The 16,676-nt window shown below is 52.4% G+C and overlaps 8 protein-coding genes across 8 annotated transcripts; 3 read left to right on the top strand and 5 right to left on the bottom strand.

Annotated features, from left to right (window-relative positions):
• Nucleotides 1-160: 160 nt before the first annotated feature.
• BROUX77_003455 (uncharacterized protein) lies at nt 161-1,390 on the bottom strand (the record flags this gene model as incomplete). The annotated part of the gene is made up of 1 exon (XM_073748108.1): nt 161-1,390. The coding sequence occupies one exon, from the start codon at nt 1,388-1,390 to the stop codon at nt 161-163; it is 1,230 nt and encodes a 409-aa protein (XP_073605880.1).
• A 56-nt stretch (nt 1,391-1,446) lies between these two features.
• BROUX77_003456 (uncharacterized protein) lies at nt 1,447-2,667 on the bottom strand (the record flags this gene model as incomplete). The annotated part of the gene is made up of 1 exon (XM_073748109.1): nt 1,447-2,667. One exon carries the CDS (start codon nt 2,665-2,667, stop codon nt 1,447-1,449), a length of 1,221 nt encoding a protein of 406 aa, XP_073605881.1.
• Nucleotides 2,668-7,228: 4,561 nt separating this feature from the next.
• BROUX77_003457 (uncharacterized protein) lies at nt 7,229-7,735 on the bottom strand (the record flags this gene model as incomplete). The annotated part of the gene is made up of 1 exon (XM_073748110.1): nt 7,229-7,735. One exon carries the CDS (start codon nt 7,733-7,735, stop codon nt 7,229-7,231), a length of 507 nt encoding a protein of 168 aa, XP_073605882.1.
• Nucleotides 7,736-7,848: 113 nt separating this feature from the next.
• On the top strand, nt 7,849-11,050 carry BROUX77_003458 (uncharacterized protein; the record flags this gene model as incomplete). Its single annotated transcript, XM_073748112.1, has 2 exons — nt 7,849-8,005; nt 8,424-11,050. 2 exons carry the CDS (start codon nt 7,849-7,851, stop codon nt 11,048-11,050), a joined length of 2,784 nt encoding a protein of 927 aa, XP_073605883.1.
• A 579-nt stretch (nt 11,051-11,629) lies between these two features.
• Nucleotides 11,630-12,142, bottom strand: BROUX77_003459 (uncharacterized protein; the record flags this gene model as incomplete). The annotated part of the gene is made up of 1 exon (XM_073748113.1): nt 11,630-12,142. The coding sequence occupies one exon, from the start codon at nt 12,140-12,142 to the stop codon at nt 11,630-11,632; it is 513 nt and encodes a 170-aa protein (XP_073605884.1).
• An 868-nt stretch (nt 12,143-13,010) lies between these two features.
• Nucleotides 13,011-13,250, bottom strand: BROUX77_003460 (uncharacterized protein; the record flags this gene model as incomplete). The annotated part of the gene is made up of 1 exon (XM_073748114.1): nt 13,011-13,250. The coding sequence occupies one exon, from the start codon at nt 13,248-13,250 to the stop codon at nt 13,011-13,013; it is 240 nt and encodes a 79-aa protein (XP_073605885.1).
• A 787-nt stretch (nt 13,251-14,037) lies between these two features.
• BROUX77_003461 (uncharacterized protein) lies at nt 14,038-14,997 on the top strand (the record flags this gene model as incomplete). The annotated part of the gene is made up of 1 exon (XM_073748115.1): nt 14,038-14,997. The coding sequence occupies one exon, from the start codon at nt 14,038-14,040 to the stop codon at nt 14,995-14,997; it is 960 nt and encodes a 319-aa protein (XP_073605886.1).
• Nucleotides 14,998-15,416: 419 nt separating this feature from the next.
• On the top strand, nt 15,417-16,673 carry BROUX77_003462 (uncharacterized protein; the record flags this gene model as incomplete). Its single annotated transcript, XM_073748116.1, has 1 exon — nt 15,417-16,673. One exon carries the CDS (start codon nt 15,417-15,419, stop codon nt 16,671-16,673), a length of 1,257 nt encoding a protein of 418 aa, XP_073605887.1.
• Nucleotides 16,674-16,676: the final 3 nt, after the last annotated feature.

The following is a 16,676-nucleotide window of genomic DNA, read 5'->3' on the forward strand; positions in this document are numbered from 1 at the left end:
GGCGCTGGTACGGCAAAACTAATGCCAGACCAGAACCAAGACTAACGGCACTTCCTAGAGGAACTAGTTGTCGTCGCCGCCGATCGTCGGTTGCCTCCCTTTCCAACAGGATAAATAGTCGCATTGTTTCTACACCATTTAGAGAGTTTAGTTTTGTTCTTCAATTCGAGATCTTTGTCCCTCTGTGTCCCTTTCTGTGAAGATCCAGCTTAGCGTAATCACACCTTAACAGGAAGTAACTCGCCGTGGCTGGCTTGGTGTATTTCCAGGCTGTGTAGACCTTTTCGTTGTCAGCGTCAGAAAGAAAGGTAGTCCAGTGAGTAGACTTAGCATCTTCGACAGCATGGGTGTACTTGTTGCGAATCGAATGAAACTCAACCAGCGACAGCCTGCCTCGTCTGTATCTTCTCTCTGCGCGCGATGCGGCCTGACGTTGTGATTGTAGCTCGGGCGTCCACCATGGCTTTGCGCGGGCACTGTGCCTCTTCACTGACATGCACCTCTGACAAGCAGATTGCAGGGCCTCGGAAAGCAGTCGCGCCATTGCGTCACCGTCTGCAGAAATCTCTGCCAGGGACAGCTGAAGCTCAAGGTCGGCCTGGCCAGCCAGCCATTCCTTGCGAAACAGCGACCAGTCGGCCGTCTTGGTGTTGAACGCCGGGTTACGTGTTAGGGTTTTGGGTGTGGTGGTGCTGACGTAATCAAAACTGATGGCCCGGTGATCGGAGCCCGTCTCCTGAAGATACCTCCAGTTCGTAAACAGGCCCGGTCGAGACCGCAGGGAAAATGCGAGGTCGATCACCGAGGTCGTGCTGCTGTTGACGTATGTGCCGCCGTTGCGTTCAACGTAGTCGTCGTCGACAATCAGGGTGGCATTCTGCGACATCAGCCAGTTAGCAAAAGAGTCAGCTCGTGGTTCGTGGGGATGCTCTCGCTGGGAATTCCACCAATGGTGATGGAGATTGAAGTCGCCGAGAAGCAAAGTACTGGTGTCAATATTGCGCGATAAAAGATTGGTGCGCTCAATGGTATAGGGCCGGGGTTGGGTCTCGGGGACAGGCTGCACAGTCAGCTGGCGTTCGTTGTAGACATTGAGAAGCGAAAACGGCTCCGACGCAAGGATGCGCAGGGTCTGAATATCACTCTCAGCATCGCCAAACTCGAACAGCACAGAAAACGGCAGGCCTTGGCGGACGTAGGTCAGGACCCGCGGGCGCAAAGGCATGGCCTCGAGATTCCTAACATTAAACGGCACAACCAGGGTGAAGCCCGGCTGCGTCAATGTTCTATACCCAGCTTTGAGTTTTATGGTATAAGGCTCCTGGATGCAGACAATGTCCGCCTTTCCGGTTGCAGCAGCCTCAAGTATTGTCTCATGAACAGCCTTCATTTTGTGCACGTTGTGCTGAAGGATGCGTAGACGTTGTCCGGCCGTAGGGCCCTCTTTCATAGGCGAGGGGGGCCGTCTGTCGTAGATTTGCGGTCAACGTAGGGCACTGCTGGGACAATAGCGCCGCCAACGTTGACGTTTTTGCCGACACACTTGTCGTAGTCAGCCTGGGTCAGGGCCTCAACGACCACCGAGCCAGCCTGCTTACCCTTGGCAGGGACCACAAGCCAGCGCAGCGAGTCGGAGATCTTGACGCCGTTGAAGTCCGCCATGTCCTTGGGCAGCTCCTTGAGACTGTCGAAACCGTCTTCAATCGGCACACCGTGGATGACAAAGCAGAGCTTTGACGACTTGTGTGTTCTGGAGCCGGGAGATGTGGCGCGCGTGAACTCGCAGGCGCCAAAGCAGGACAGCTCCTTGACCACGCGCTGCAGATTGGAGGTCATCAATCTGACGGCCTCACTGTCCACAGCGTGCAGCAAGATGTTGCCCGCCTTGGTGCGCTGGACCGCAGACACTGCAGTCTTGCCAAGAAGGCGGTTCACCGCGTCGCGCACGCGTCGCTGGGGCAGCGCGCTGGCTCTCGACTCGGGTGTGGTGACAATAACGACGGCCGTTTTCTCGCGAGGGGCAGTCGTGGTGGTCGTGGTGGTGGTCGTGTTGGGGGCGGGGGTCGTGGTTTTGTCGGCAGCCTTCTTCTGGGCGCGCTTGGCGACTACGGTCCACGTGTCGGGGGACTCAGTGGGCGCGTCGGCATCAGCCATAGCCGTGTCCGGGGCGGGAGGCGAGGCGGCGTCATCGGTAGTAGTAGTGGCGGTCGAGGTGGTGGTCGAGGTAGTGGTGTCGGGTGTGCTGGACTGGTCGCCAGCGGTGTCGATGACCATAGCATCAGCCTGGTCAGTGGCGGCGGTTGCGGCGGTTGCGGCGGTCGCAGCATTTTTTTTGGCCTTTTTGCCGCGGCGTCTGCGCTTATTGGCCTTAGGCGCAGGGGTGGCGTTTTTTTTGCTGGCACAGGGCTCACTGCCCAGGACAGAAGGCGCGGCTGGCACCTCAGGTGTCTGTGTCGCAGCCTCGCTGTACGCAGCCACGGCTGCAGCCTCGTGTGCTGGCTTGGGGCGGGCAGCCTTTGAGACTTCCATCTCAACCAGCGTTTTGTGGTCGTGGCGCGACATTACGACGAGCCCGCACTCGTTGCCAAACTGGCGCAGGATGCGCATCAGCTGGGCCTCGGAGGCTGACTCCTTGAGTCGTTCTAGAACAAGGAAGACCTCGTTCATGATGGCGGCGTTGTCATGAATAGCCATTCTTGCCATTGCCATTGCATAGGGTTATGCCTGGCACCTTACCCCGCTTCCGTTGTGTCACGCTAATGTTCCAAGGACGTATGATGATACGGTTATACCACTTGGTGGTCTGTGTAACCTTGAGGTGTCACTCCGGTTTATCTACTCGGGTGTGGCCGGCTTGCACACTATAGATCATCGCTATTAGGTAACTCGGTACTCTGCAGTTGATGCAGCTTATTCTGAGTTGACTGCTATTCTCGTTCCTTTTGTGTCAACAGCGTTTGAGCGTGGGGCCCACACCTGTTAGGCCGATATCGCTGTAACGCGACATATCGTTGCCTGGGTGTCTTGAGGGATTTTCAGTTCTGCTGCTGCCGTGTTGGTTTATCTCGTGAACTAACATCCGGTTTGATAGTAGCGTCTGGTAACGTTGAGTTACGTATGTCCCCACTTTCGGTTATCTGTGATTTGGTTCTAGCTTGGGAAGATCTCTGTTGTCAGAATCTGCAACGCCTTAAATAGCGTTGCCTTCTGCCCTGTGTGATCAGGTTAACTCTTGCTCCCCAAGCTTAACAATCACATACACCCCTTTTGCCATTCTTCTTTGTATACTAGTTTATAGTATCACTTCTTCGATAGTACCTTCTTCTTTAGTACTATATCTTTAATTATCACTTGTTTCTTGATAGCCTTCATTGCATCAGTACCTTCTGTCGTCTTCGTTACCTCAGTGTTCCTGTGATTGTTTATTCCCTTCCGTGTGTTATAAGATCAATTAGTTGAGTGTGCCTCTTTACCTCAAACCGACCATACGACCTAGAGAGTTCTATCCTCTCCTCCCGGCCGTATATCCGCGCAGGCCTGACTGTCCACCTCTGGAACCTATCATTGTCCTGAGTCGTTGGCTTTCTAGAACCCTAATGGTTTCCTTGGGCCCTATCCGTAATATTTTGTTAAGCTTCATTTAAAGACTCACACATTCTTCCAACTCTTTGTTATTCTTTAGCACACCTTATTCTTCTTTTCGTTCCGGCTCTCGACTACGGCCGATATCCCGTCTTCCTATGATCATACTAGCGCTGCTGTTGTTACACAACCTTCTTCGTCCGCTAGTCATAACTCGGCTCTTTCTGGTTCTTAGTTGATTCCATTTCTCAATCTACTTCTCTTCTTCTGTGGACAGTCAGTTGATGGCACTGTCTCTGTCCCAGCTCCTTTAATTTCGTTGAAGCACTTTGTTCCTCTAGGCTAATGTCGTCTCAAGCTTTGCGTTCCACTGCAAGCAATGAGAACCGGCGGGCTCACCGCACTACCGCTGAGCAGGTTCTCGATCCTGTTGATCAGGATGACCTACGGCTAGAACAAGTGCACAAGCGATATCCCGAATGCAGTTCGGACAGTTATTATGATTTGCGTCCGGTGTTCTTGCGGGATGGTGTACCTTCAACCACCTCTTGTCAAGACGCAGGTCATGCTGTTAATCTTGTCTCGACTGCCGAACATATCAATACTCTTCCGTCTGATGATGCACATCTAAATTTGCAACTTGTCAAGCAAAACCTGGATGGCATGCTCACACGTGGCTTCATTGCCCCTACTTCTTCAGTGTTGGCTTCTCCGATTCTTTGTCCTCGGGAACCAGGCAGTGTACGATCTTCTGTTGATTTACGGGCGGTCAACTACCTTATTTTATAAGCTGTTCATTTGGTCCCGCATCAACCAGTCGTTACAACTTGCCACATCTGAACGGGGGTTTCCAGAAAGCCATGTCTACCAGCTATGCACCTTTTGGCTTGCAGCAATGATGTTGCCAACTCCCAGATTACTTTGAGTTACAACATGGTACCTGAGTGTATAAAGTGTTGTTGTTGAGTTTACTCACACACCTGCCATTGTGCCAAAGCATGTTATTGAGTTCTTGTGGGATTTCTTGGACAGTTTATGTCTGTTTTTAGACCTCTGTGTCTGTATTTCTTGGCCTTTGTCTTGCCTAATTGTTTTGACTCCTGTTGGGTCTATTTATATGATATCAGCAGCTAGTGTCTGTTCTTTGCTGAGCTCGTTGGTTCTACGAACAGCTCGTGTCTGTTCTTTGGGTTGACACCTCTTAATGCCTCTTCCTTGTGACACCGTGTGTCCATCGGCGACTGCTTTTTTTGTGTCTCTTCTTTGACCACTATGGTGCTTGCGTTTGACCCCTGCTGGGTTATAATTGCCGACAGCTCGTGTCTGTCCGGGTATTGATAGTTTATATCTACTCGCTTTGCTGACAGCCCGTGTCTGTCTGGGTATTGACAGTTGCTGTCTACTCGCTTTGTTAACAGCTCGCTTCTGTCCCACTTCTTGACAGTTATGTCTAGTCTTCGTGCCACAGTTGTGTCTAATGCGTTAGGCCACTGTTCGGACTATTTTCTTTCGGCTGTTGTTGTGTCTACTTACGACCACTATACGTCTACTTCTTGTGACATGTTCTGTGTCCTCTACTTTGGACAGCTCTCTTGCCTGTTACTTTCTTCGACTCTGTTACGTCTACTTGCGACTACTCTATGTCTCCTTTCTTCGACCTCTTTGTGTCTTCACTTGGGCCTACTCTCTGCCTCTCTCTTTTGGACAATATCTTGTTGTTTTTCTTCTCGTTAAAAGAAACACGATGTCCCTCTTCGAAGTCCTGCCTATGGTGGTGCAGGCCAGTCTTGTATCTTGTGCTGAAATACTGCCAAGTTTGACAAGCTGACTTTACCAATTTCTTGTTTTCCCCTTTCACCAATACTCTTTACGGATCCTGCACGTCTTTGTTTCCATGCTGTCTGTTGTCATATACCAATTACCCGATCGATGATGAGTCCCCATTACACATGTTAGTCTATTCTCCCACAACCGGAATCGTGTTCGTTTACATCCATCGAACCATGTCCCAGGGGGTTCTTAGCTATTGTGGAGGCGATTATGTCGCGGCGATTGATGATTGTGCCAACTGAGTAGCCACTCTGGTGTACACTTGTTACCAGAACTTGGTAGTTCTCAGGGGACCTTCTGCATCTTGCAGGCAACAGATTTATGGGCTATGGAACTGAGCGATTGTTGTTTGTTATAACCTACAGGCCTGGCTCTTACTTCTATGACCAATGCCATAACTAGGGAGGACAACAAGGTTGAAAAACCTTTGCCTTTGCGGGTACTGAGCTGCGTTCTCAACTTATTCCCACTTAAGATCCTTGGTGCTGCCCCTCGGTTGATGAGGTTGCCTTTCGTTATTCCCATTCTTTTTTACCTTCCTCTTGTCTGTGGACACGAGGCCCTTACGAAGTTGTCGTTGCACTTCAAGGCCTTGTTTTATGTTGATCAGATGTACAAGCTTTCATGCTAGGGATTCCGTTGATCCCCTATACGTCACGATGTTGTTGGTGCATCGAGATCTACAATTCTTGCCTGCGGAGTCATGCTGTGTCTAGACCCGTATGGTTGGCTTATTCCTTCTGTTCCGATTCTGCAAAGCCCGGTGGACTTCCGTGTCCCTAGATGCCCGGCTTCCTTTTGCGAATTCTCCGACTTGATTCTAGTCTAGGATGTGGCGATCTTAGTACTGCTGTGGAAATCAGTCATTTAAAAGGAGCATACTGTCATGAATAGCCATTCTTGCCATTGCCATTGCATAGGGTTATGCCTGGCACCTTACCCCGCTTCCGTTGTGTCACGCTAATGTTCCAAGGACGTATGATGATACGGTTATACCACTTGGTGGTCTGTGTAACCTTGAGGTGTCACTCCGGTTTATCTACTCGGGTGTGGCCGGCTTGCACACTATAGATCATCGCTATTAGGTAACTCGGTACTCTGCAGTTGATGCAGCTTATTCTGAGTTGACTGCTATTCTCGTTCCTTTTGTGTCAACAGCGTTTGAGCGTGGGGCCCACACCTGTTAGGCCGATATCGCTGTAACGCGACATATCGTTGCCTGGGTGTCTTGAGGGATTTTCAGTTCTGCTGCTGCCGTGTTGGTTTATCTCGTGAACTAACATCCGGTTTGATAGTAGCGTCTGGTAACGTTGAGTTACGTATGTCCCCACTTTCGGTTATCTGTGATTTGGTTCTAGCTTGGGAAGATCTCTGTTGTCAGAATCTGCAACGCCTTAAATAGCGTTGCCTTCTGCCCTGTGTGATCAGGTTAACTCTTGCTCCCCAAGCTTAACAATCACATACACCCCTTTTGCCATTCTTCTTTGTATACTAGTTTATAGTATCACTTCTTCGATAGTACCTTCTTCTTTAGTACTATATCTTTAATTATCACTTGTTTCTTGATAGCCTTCATTGCATCAGTACCTTCTGTCGTCTTCGTTACCTCAGTGTTCCTGTGATTGTTTATTCCCTTCCGTGTGTTATAAGATCAATTAGTTGAGTGTGCCTCTTTACCTCAAACCGACCATACGACCTAGAGAGTTCTATCCTCTCCTCCCGGCCGTATATCCGCGCAGGCCTGACTGTCCACCTCTGGAACCTATCATTGTCCTGAGTCGTTGGCTTTCTAGAACCCTAATGGTTTCCTTGGGCCCTATCCGTAATAGGCGTTCTGCTCGTCGCGCCGGCGCTTGCGCTCCAACATGAGAGCAATCTCTCGGGCGCGCTTCGCCGGAATCGTCTGGTCGTTGTTGTTGTTGTTGGTGTTGTTGGTGTCGTTCTCATCGCGCTGAGCCTGGCTGAACACGAACAGGTTCCCATCCAGTGCATTAGGCGTCGGCGTTGTCGCGTCCGAGTCGCGCGAGTCGGGTGTCGAGGGAATCTCAACCACCGGCGCATCTTCAACACCTGCATCGACTTTCATCGATGAGGTGACGGGCGCAGGCTGCGACGGTGAACGCAGCAGCTCGTCGTCGTCGGAACGCGGTTCCTGGCTCGCCATCTGGGCAAAACTCAGCCCCAGGCGCGTCGTGCGGCGCGTTTCATCGCGCGCGGTCGGTTTCTTGTCTATTTTGTTCGATGCACTGCTCGAACTAGTCTTAGAATCAATTGAGCTGTTGCTCAGAGTCGTTTTGGTGAGTTTTTCTGTCGATTTGGCCATTTTTGATGCAGGTGTATATCTGTGGGGGTCAATGTTGTAACCGTGGGTCCCACGATGAGTTGATAGTACTGCGCCAAACGTTACTGAACCTACTGAACAAGAAGTTCATTCGAATGAGTAGTTCCACTGCTGCTGCCCCCATCCTGTTCGTCAAGAAACCTGGCGGTGGACTTAGATTCTGCGTGGACTACCGTCTGTTGAACAAGCTGATGAAGAAGGATAGATACCCGTTACCCAACTTCAAGGAAACACTACGCCAAATCAGCCGTTGTCGCTGTGGTGCAGTGGTATAGCACCTGGCAAGGCTTTTCGGTTGGCTACCGAGAAGTCGTAGGTTCGATTCCTACCAGTGACGCCAATTTTCTACGAGCAGTCAACCTTAACTGGGGCACTTGGGGTTAGTGCTGCTCGTTGGAAATTCATACCAAAAGCTATTCATGTATTTCCTTTCTGTCATAACTTGGGGATTATATTTGTGGGATCTTAGATGTAACTGCCTCCCTGCCAGGGGATTGGAGTATATTATGTATAGTAGCTAGCTTGTTTGAGATTCCGTTAAACCTTGATTCGTATATAGTATTAATATACACCTCGCCATAACCCTGTCAGGTTCCATGCGAGTAATGAATAAAAAAAAAAAAAAAAATCAGCCGTTCAAAGTGGTTCACTAAGCTTGACGTCGTTGCAGCGTTCCATAATATCCGTATCGAGCCAGGCCACGAATGGAAGACCGCTTTCCGTACGCGCCTGGGCTCCTTTGAATGGAACGTGATGCCGTTTGGTTTGTCCAATGCTCCTGCCCAATTCCAACGCTTCCTGAATTCCGTATTGCAAGAGTACCTCGACCTGTTTTGTTCTGCTTACGTTGATGACATCCTAGTGTACACCGATGGCTCCCTCGACGAGCACAAGGAACAAGTTAACCACGTCCTAGCCAAGCTCGTGAAGGCCGGACTGACGGTTGACATCGACAAGTGCGAGTTCGGTGTACAAGAAGTCAAGTACCTGGGCTACATCATCAAGCCTGGAAAAGCAACAATGGATCCTGCCAAGGTGCAAGCAGTGAAAGACTGGCCCGTACCCAGTTCCAAGAAAGAGCTCCGTGGCTTCCTAGGATTTGCCAATTTTTACCGCCCGTTCATCAAGAACTTTGCCGAAGTAGCCGTCCCTCTCACTTCACTGACTGGTCACCTAGTTCCCTTCGTCTGGTCTCCAGAATGCCAAGCTGCCTTCTCGTCACTCAAAGATCTCTTCTGTGCTTCGCCCGTCTTGCGCCTCTTCGACCACTCTCTGCCAACAACTGTCGAAGCTGACTCTTCAGGCTACAGCACTGGAGCTGTCCTATTGCAGCAGCATCCAGATGGCCTGTTTCCATGTGCCTACATCAGCCAGAAGCTGTCTCCTGCCGAGTCCAACTATGAGATCCATGACAAAGAAATGTTGGCAATTGTCCGAGCCCTGAAAGAGTGGAGAGGAGAGTTACGTGGCGCCCAGGGACCCATCCGAGTGTTAACAGACCACAAGAACTTGTTGCATTTTACCTCTGCGCAACAGTTAACAGAGAGGCAAGCTCGTTGGGCTAACCTGCTAAGCGAGTTTGACCTAACACTGGAACACCGTCCCGGGAAACTGTCCCCACTGCCCGATGCTCTCTCCCGTCTTCACATGCCTTCAGGTCCCGATGATCCCCGCCTACAAGCTCGCAACCAACAGCTCCTCCAGTGTTTGCCCGACGGTGCCCTGAAAGTCAGATCTGCTCGCGTTACACTGCCATCCCCGTTCCGTAAGGAAGCCCTCAGTACACTGTGGGAACAAGCATTGTCAGCCGACTCTGACTATGCGGCAGCATGCGCAGTGGTTGCCTCTCAGGCGCCCAAATGGCCAGACAGCTTGAAGACTAATTGGCGAGTGTCACTGTCCGAATGCTCATTGGACTCCGAAGGTCGACTGCGATACAGATCAAGATTGTGGGTACCCCAGTGGGAACCTCTGAGGACAGCCTTGCTACAAGAGATTCACGATTCCGTGACACTAGTCCACCCCGGCCAAAGAATCATGTGTCAGGAAGTTTCCAAGACTTACTTCTGGCCGCACTACACAGCGGATGTCAAACGGTTCTGCCGCAACTGCGAAATCTGCGGTAGCACGAACGTCATGCGCCAGCTCAAGCAAGGTCTCCTGAAGCCCCTTCCGGTACCTGACCGCATCTGGCGTGACATTGGCATAGATCTGATTGGCCCTCTCCCGCCGTGCAAGAAGGAAGGAAAAGTCTACAAGCACGTCATGACGGTGGTGGACCATCTGTCCAAGGGTGTCATCCTTATAGCCTGCCGCAGCCTGGATATCGAGTATCTTGCCAGCCGTTTCTTGGAAGTCTACTACCCTCGCCATGGTCTTCCTAACAGCATTGCTTCTGACCGCCAATTTGCCAACATGTTCTGGAAACGACTCTGTACCACCCTGAAGATCGATCGTCGTCTGTCCACCGCTTACCACCCACAGACCAACGGGGCCACTGAGAGGACAAATGCTGAGGTGAAGACAAAGATGGCCAAACTCCTACACGACCGCTCAGACTGGCTAGACTGCCTGCCAATTGTGGAGTTTGCCCTGAACGCAGCCCCAGCGGCTTCAACAGAGACGTCCCCGTTCACGTTGTCCCACGGCTATAGTCCTGACTTGGTTGAGCTGCAGCCCGACGCCATTGCCCCCCTAGCAGCCCCCGTTGCAGCCAACACGAGTCCCATAGCTCAAGCAACAAGAATCCTGAAGAGCTTGGCAGACCACACGGATTGGGCCAAAGCCTCTCTCAGCGCCGCCAAGTCTGCTATGGAGGAACAGTCGAACAGACACAGACAACCACATCGACGTTTCCAGCCCGGCGACTGGGTTTGGTTGGCAAAAAGCTCCCATACTGTGCAGCAAGAAGGCCCAGGCAAGCGACTCCGGCCAAGATACCAGAAGCTCCAGGTCTTAGAGGCTGTAGGCTCCCACAGCTACCGTCTTGACCTGAAGGGTGCCAGAGGACACGACGTGTTTCATGCCGACAGATTGAAATACCACCCGAACGACCCTTGGCCCTCACAAGACCCGCACGTATCGAGCCCCGGACCAGTCGAGATCGATGGCTTTGAGGAATACGAAGTCGAGAAGATCCTGGAACACCGGCCAGCCACGAGAGACGAACCAGCCCAGTACTTGGTGAAATGGGTTGGTTGGCGAGATCCCACTTGGGAACCTACAGAGGCGCTGGAAGAAACGGCTGCTTTAGAAGAATTCTTGCGAGCGCAGAAGACTGCCGACGTTGAGGTGTGAGTGCCGTGGCGAGAGGACTGCTTGAGTCCGAAGTTTGATTGAAGGAGCTGCGAGTTCCACGGTTGTTGCACAGGGTCTATTTCCCTTTCCTTTGACATTTTTTTTGTTTCTCCACTGTCTGTTCCACTCCTTGTTCGTTCTGTTGTCGTTTACCGATGATTAGTTGCTTGTTGTTTGCTATTCCCTTTGTTGTTTTCAGTTGGTGTCCACCTTCCTGTTGTTTTCTTTTTTTGTGTTACACGGCCATGGGAGGATGGGAAGAAAGAGAAGGAGGCTGATGTTAGGGTCTGGGAGACCCGGGTCAAGGCTTTGCCTGATTGCCCGAGTTGAAGCCGGTGTGGCTTGAGCAACGGTGGTTCGAGTGTCGGTGGTCCGAGTCCGCAAAGGCCCGACTACTGACGGTCCGAATACAAGTGGCCCAACCGGCCTTGATCCGAACGCCCGATGACTCACCACGTTTGGGTCAATCAGGTAGGCCTCAGTTGTTCTACCCAGGCAGTATAAAGAGCTGCTGCTCTCTCCTAGTTTTAGTTAGTTCTTTCTTCTTCTCTCCATCGCAATATATCTGTTTCTGCCCTTCTACGTCCTTTTACGACTTGGCCCCTTACACTCAGTTTTGCTCTCTTCAAACTCAATGCCGTAGTCGCGAGCCTTGGCCCGCAGCTCCGTCACGAGTTCTTCGAGAAGCGCCGCTGAACGCCTCGGGCTTTTGGACGCCACGGTTACGCTGAAGTCGTCTATATACGACAGCTGAAGTTGTGGTGTGTCGCCGGCCACCCGAGCCACTATATGCCGAGCATACAACAGGAAGAGTAGAGGACTGATGGGGGAACCTTGGGGGATGCCGATGTTAACCGGGGTCATCGGAAACGGCTGACCCTCGATGTGCAGGCCGACAGTACGGTCCTGGAGGAACGAAGCAACCCATTTTCGGAACACCAGGGGAAGACCGAGCTCACGTAAGCTGCGCATCAAGCAGGGCTTTGACACGTGGTCGAAAGCGCCCTTGACGTCAAGGAAGAGAGTGCTTGGAACGAGCTTCATCTCCTTGACCTTCTGCAGGTGGCTGACGTATACGAGAGCGGCGTCCATGGCTGAACGCTGTTTGCGGCCTCCCAGTTGAGTGTCGTCTAGAAGCGAGCTGTCATGGCAATTAGCGAGGTACCCTAAGCGGGTCGCAAAGACTTTCTCGAGCACTTTGCCTAGACAGTTGATGTCATGAATAGCTATCCTGACACTGCTCATGCTAAGGGTTATGCATGAGACCTACCCCACTCTTCTTTTCCACAACGCCGAAGGTCGGCGACCTATGAAGATGCGCTTATGGCACAGGTTGGTCTGTGTAGATCGTGAGTTGATCAACGGATATGAGGTTGTCGTGGGATGTGCTGAGCACGGGTGCTCTGATAGACGTTGTTCTGCTGCTGCGGAGTTTTCTTGTTGCAATTGCCATTGCGTGCTTAGGTGGGGGTTGTTATCTGGTTCGATTGTTACGAACCTGTTACGTCTTGTTTACACGAGACTTATCTTTTGTTCGTAGTTAGATGTTGATTGTTTCTAGCTTGGGAAGACAGAGTTTTGTCAGGAGCGCCGACAACATAAATATCGTCGTCTCCTGCCCTGAGTTGATCAGGTTTACTCTTGTTCTCCAAGCTTAACAATCACATGCACTTGCTTACCTTCTTCTTCTTCTTTATACCATTCTGTTCTTGCTTTCTTTGCAGTTCAACCTTTCTTCTTCTTTGAAGTGTGTGATTGTTCCTCCTCCTTCCTCTTTGTGCCGCTCTATTCTCAGAATAGCCATCTAAGTTGTGTGTTGCCTCTTCATCTCAACCGACCATACGTCTTAGCACTCTGTCTAACTGACGTCTTCCTCCACAGGCCCGACTGTCCACCTCAGGAACCTATCATTGTCCCGAGTCGTTGGCTGTACCCGGAACCCTAATCCTTTCTTCGGGCCCTATCCGTAATAGTTGAGCAGTGAGATGATGCGGTAGGACTTTACGACTGAATAATCAGCCTTTCCGTCTTTCGCGAGCACAATCCCAGTAGCTTGCTTCCAGAGTGTGGGGTGTATTCCGAGGCGAGACAGGGCTTTGTAGACGGAGAGAAAGGGCGCGGGATGGGCCTCAAAGGCGATCTGGATGATCTTGGCGTTCATGCCGTCGGTGTCATGAATAGCTATCCTGACACTGCTCATGCTAAGGGTTATGCATGAGACCTACCCCACTCTTCTTTTCCACAACGCCGAAGGTCGGCGACCTATGAAGATGCGCTTATGGCACAGGTTGGTCTGTGTAGATCGTGAGTTGATCAACGGATATGAGGTTGTCGTGGGATGTGCTGAGCACGGGTGCTCTGATAGACGTTGTTCTGCTGCTGCGGAGTTTTCTTGTTGCAATTGCCATTGCGTGCTTAGGTGGGGGTTGTTATCTGGTTCGATTGTTACGAACCTGTTACGTCTTGTTTACACGAGACTTATCTTTTGTTCGTAGTTAGATGTTGATTGTTTCTAGCTTGGGAAGACAGAGTTTTGTCAGGAGCGCCGACAACATAAATATCGTCGTCTCCTGCCCTGAGTTGATCATGTAACGATCTATGGATCGAGGTAGGCTCAGGCTCCGCCCTCACCGCCGTTTACACCGCCGTCCACACCGCCTTGCACACCGCCGTTACTCACCGCCTGCCAAACCCGTGTGCACACCGTCGTTGTCAAGGGTACGCGTCATACCTCTACCGCGCGTATATAGATAGTGTTGTTTCCGCCCGTTTTCTTGTACATGAGTCTTTTCTCTTTATCTGTTTCTTAATTTATTTCTGCTGTTCTAAAAGCGTTCTCCTTTAGACCGTAAAGCCTTACAATAGAAACAGATCTACCCTTGTTTACACTGTCCTCGTTTCTTTTACCCTGTCTTCGTACCTTTTCCTCGTTACCACCCGCCACCTGTACATCGTTTCTCTCTGTTCCTCTTTTGTTCCACCGTCACATGCCCTACTGTGCACCTACCACCGACCCCGACTCTGACACCACTTCCAACAACACCGTCTTCTTCGACTCTGAGCCTCCTCCGACAGCCATGTCCGATCCTACTGTCCCTGTTCCAGCCCCGGCGGCCCCGTCGCTTCAAGATCTGCTGCAAGCCATCCAGCAGCTCAACGAGAAGCACGACCACGCGCAACAACAATTGCGCGACGAGTTCAACAGTGGCCAACAAAAACGAGATCAGGCCATCGCCGATCTCCAAGCTTTTGCCCGTGCTGCCACCGCTACTTCCGCTCCCGCCGTCGTCCCTGCGTCCCCTGTCCCCACTGCTGTCCCCGCTGCTCCCGTGCCCGTTGCAACTACGGAAAGAAACCTCGAACCGAGGAAGCGTGCCCTCCCGGATATCGCCTTGTTTTCCGGCCAACGCTCTGCCTACCGCGTCTGGGCCCTGAGTGCCCGCTCCAAGCTTGCACTGGACAGCGAGTCAATCGGTGACCACCGCAAGCAATACGCGTACCTTTTTGCGCGTATGACGGTAGAAGCCCAGAACCTCGTCGTGGCGTACTTCGAGCAGGGCTTGCTGAACGACACCGGGCCCCACCAGTTCCTGGAGTACTTGGACTCCATATTCATCGACCCCTTTGCTGCTGACCGTGCTCTCTTCCACCTGGACAACATGCGCCAGGGACCCTCTGAACCCTTCGCCTTGTTCCTGCCCCGCTTCGAAAAAGTCCTCCAGGACGCCAACATCATTGGCGACCGCAACCGCATTTCGAAGTTGCAAACCGCCATGGCGCCTGCCCTCCGACAAGCGATGGTCTATGTCAACGTCCCCGCGACGTACCCTGAATTTACCAACTGCATGCAAAACGTCGCTTCCAAGGCTGAGCAATTCCTACCTCGTCCCCGCCGCGGCCACTACTCCGCTTTCACTGATAATGTAACGATCTATGGATCGAGGTAGGCTCAGGCTCCGCCCTCACCGCCGTTTACACCGCCGTCCACACCGCCTTGCATACCGCCGTTACTCACCGCCTGCCAAACCCGTGTGCACACCGCCGTTGTCAAGGGTACGCGTCATGCCTCTACCGCGTGTATATAGATAGTGTTGTTTCCGCCCGTTTTCTTGTACATTAGTCTTTTCTCTTTATCTGTTTCTTAATTTATTTCTGCTGTTCTAAAAGCGTTCTCCTTTAGACCGTAAAGCCTTACAATAGAAACAGATCTTTCTTCGTCCTCTCGACCCCGTTCCCTGTCCTCGTTCCTCGACCTCGTTTCTTGTCCTCGTCCCTCGACTACGTTCCTTGAACCAGACCCTGTTCCCACCTTGTCCCCTCGTCCAACGCCAATTACCTCCGTTCCCAACGTTCCTGTGACCGTCACATGTCCTACCGCGTCCCCCCTCAAGACCCTGATTCTGACTCTGACGCTGCTTCTCAAAACTCTGTCTTCTTTGACCCCGCCTCGCCTCCCGCAACAATGTCCAACCCCACTGTCCCCGGCCCGAGCAACGCAGGCCCCTCCATGCAAGACTTGTTCCAAGCCCTCCAGACCATGCGTGAGGAAAATGAACGTGCGCAGCAACAACTGCGCGCAGACAACGAACGCGCACAGCTACAACTGCGCGAAGAGTTCTCCCGCGCGCAACAACAGCGGGACCAGGAGATCGCCAATCTCCAGGCCTTTGCCCGCGCTGCCACTGCCTCCCCTGCTCCCCCCGTTCTTGCTACTCCGTCCGTCCCCGTTGCCACAGCTGACGCCTTTGTCAAACGCCCCAAGCCCAAGATTCCCGACATTCCCCTGTTCAGCGGCAAGAGAGCCGAGTACCGCGTTTGGGCCATGTACGCCCGCCAAAAGATCGCGCGTGACGGTCCCTCCATCGGTGACGATGGGGATCAGTACACATATCTTTTTGCCCGTATGTCCACCGAAGCCCAGAACCTTGTTGCTGTTTACTTTGCCCGTGGCCTTGAGATGGGCTACACCGCTGCCACTTTCCTCGCATACCTGGACAGAATGTTCATCGACCCGTATGCTGCCGAGCGCGCCTCCACGCAACTCCAGAACCTCCGCCAGCGGGATAACGAGCCGTTCGCTCTTTTCCTGCCCAAGTTCGAGAAGTTGCTCGGCGAAGCTGGTACTGACTCCGACCGTGCCAGCATCTCTATCCTGCGCACCGCCCTCTGTCCAGAACTGCGTCGGGCCATGGCGAACCCGAGGACGGATTACACCTACGAGGATTACAAGTCCGAGTTGTTTACCGTCTCTTCCAAGCTGGAGGAATGCAACGTCCTCGAGCGTTCTTCCAGCAGGATAACCCCGTCCTTCCCTGCCAACCCTGCACCTGTCCGCCACCCCGACGCCATGGACTGGACCCCCACCATCACCACCACGGCCCTGAAGCCATTGACCGACGAGGAGCGCGAGCGCCTTCGCCGCAACCGCGCCTGCTTCCGCTGCCGGCAGACTGGCCATCTGCGCCAGAACTGCCCGCTAAACTTTGCTCCTACTACCACTGTCCCTGTCCGCTCCGCCAACCTTTACCAGCCTGCTATGCCGACCCCGGCTCTGCCTCTGCCTCTGCCCGCGCCTGCGCCCACGCCCGTGCCCCGCGACATGTCGGGAAATGGAGAGCTCTAGGCG

This window comes from Berkeleyomyces rouxiae (genome assembly GCF_048999995.1).
Source record: "Berkeleyomyces rouxiae strain 22BRR77 chromosome Unknown BrBRR77_ptg000003l, whole genome shotgun sequence".
In the NCBI taxonomy this organism is placed as follows: Eukaryota; Fungi; Ascomycota; class Sordariomycetes; order Microascales; family Ceratocystidaceae; genus Berkeleyomyces; species Berkeleyomyces rouxiae.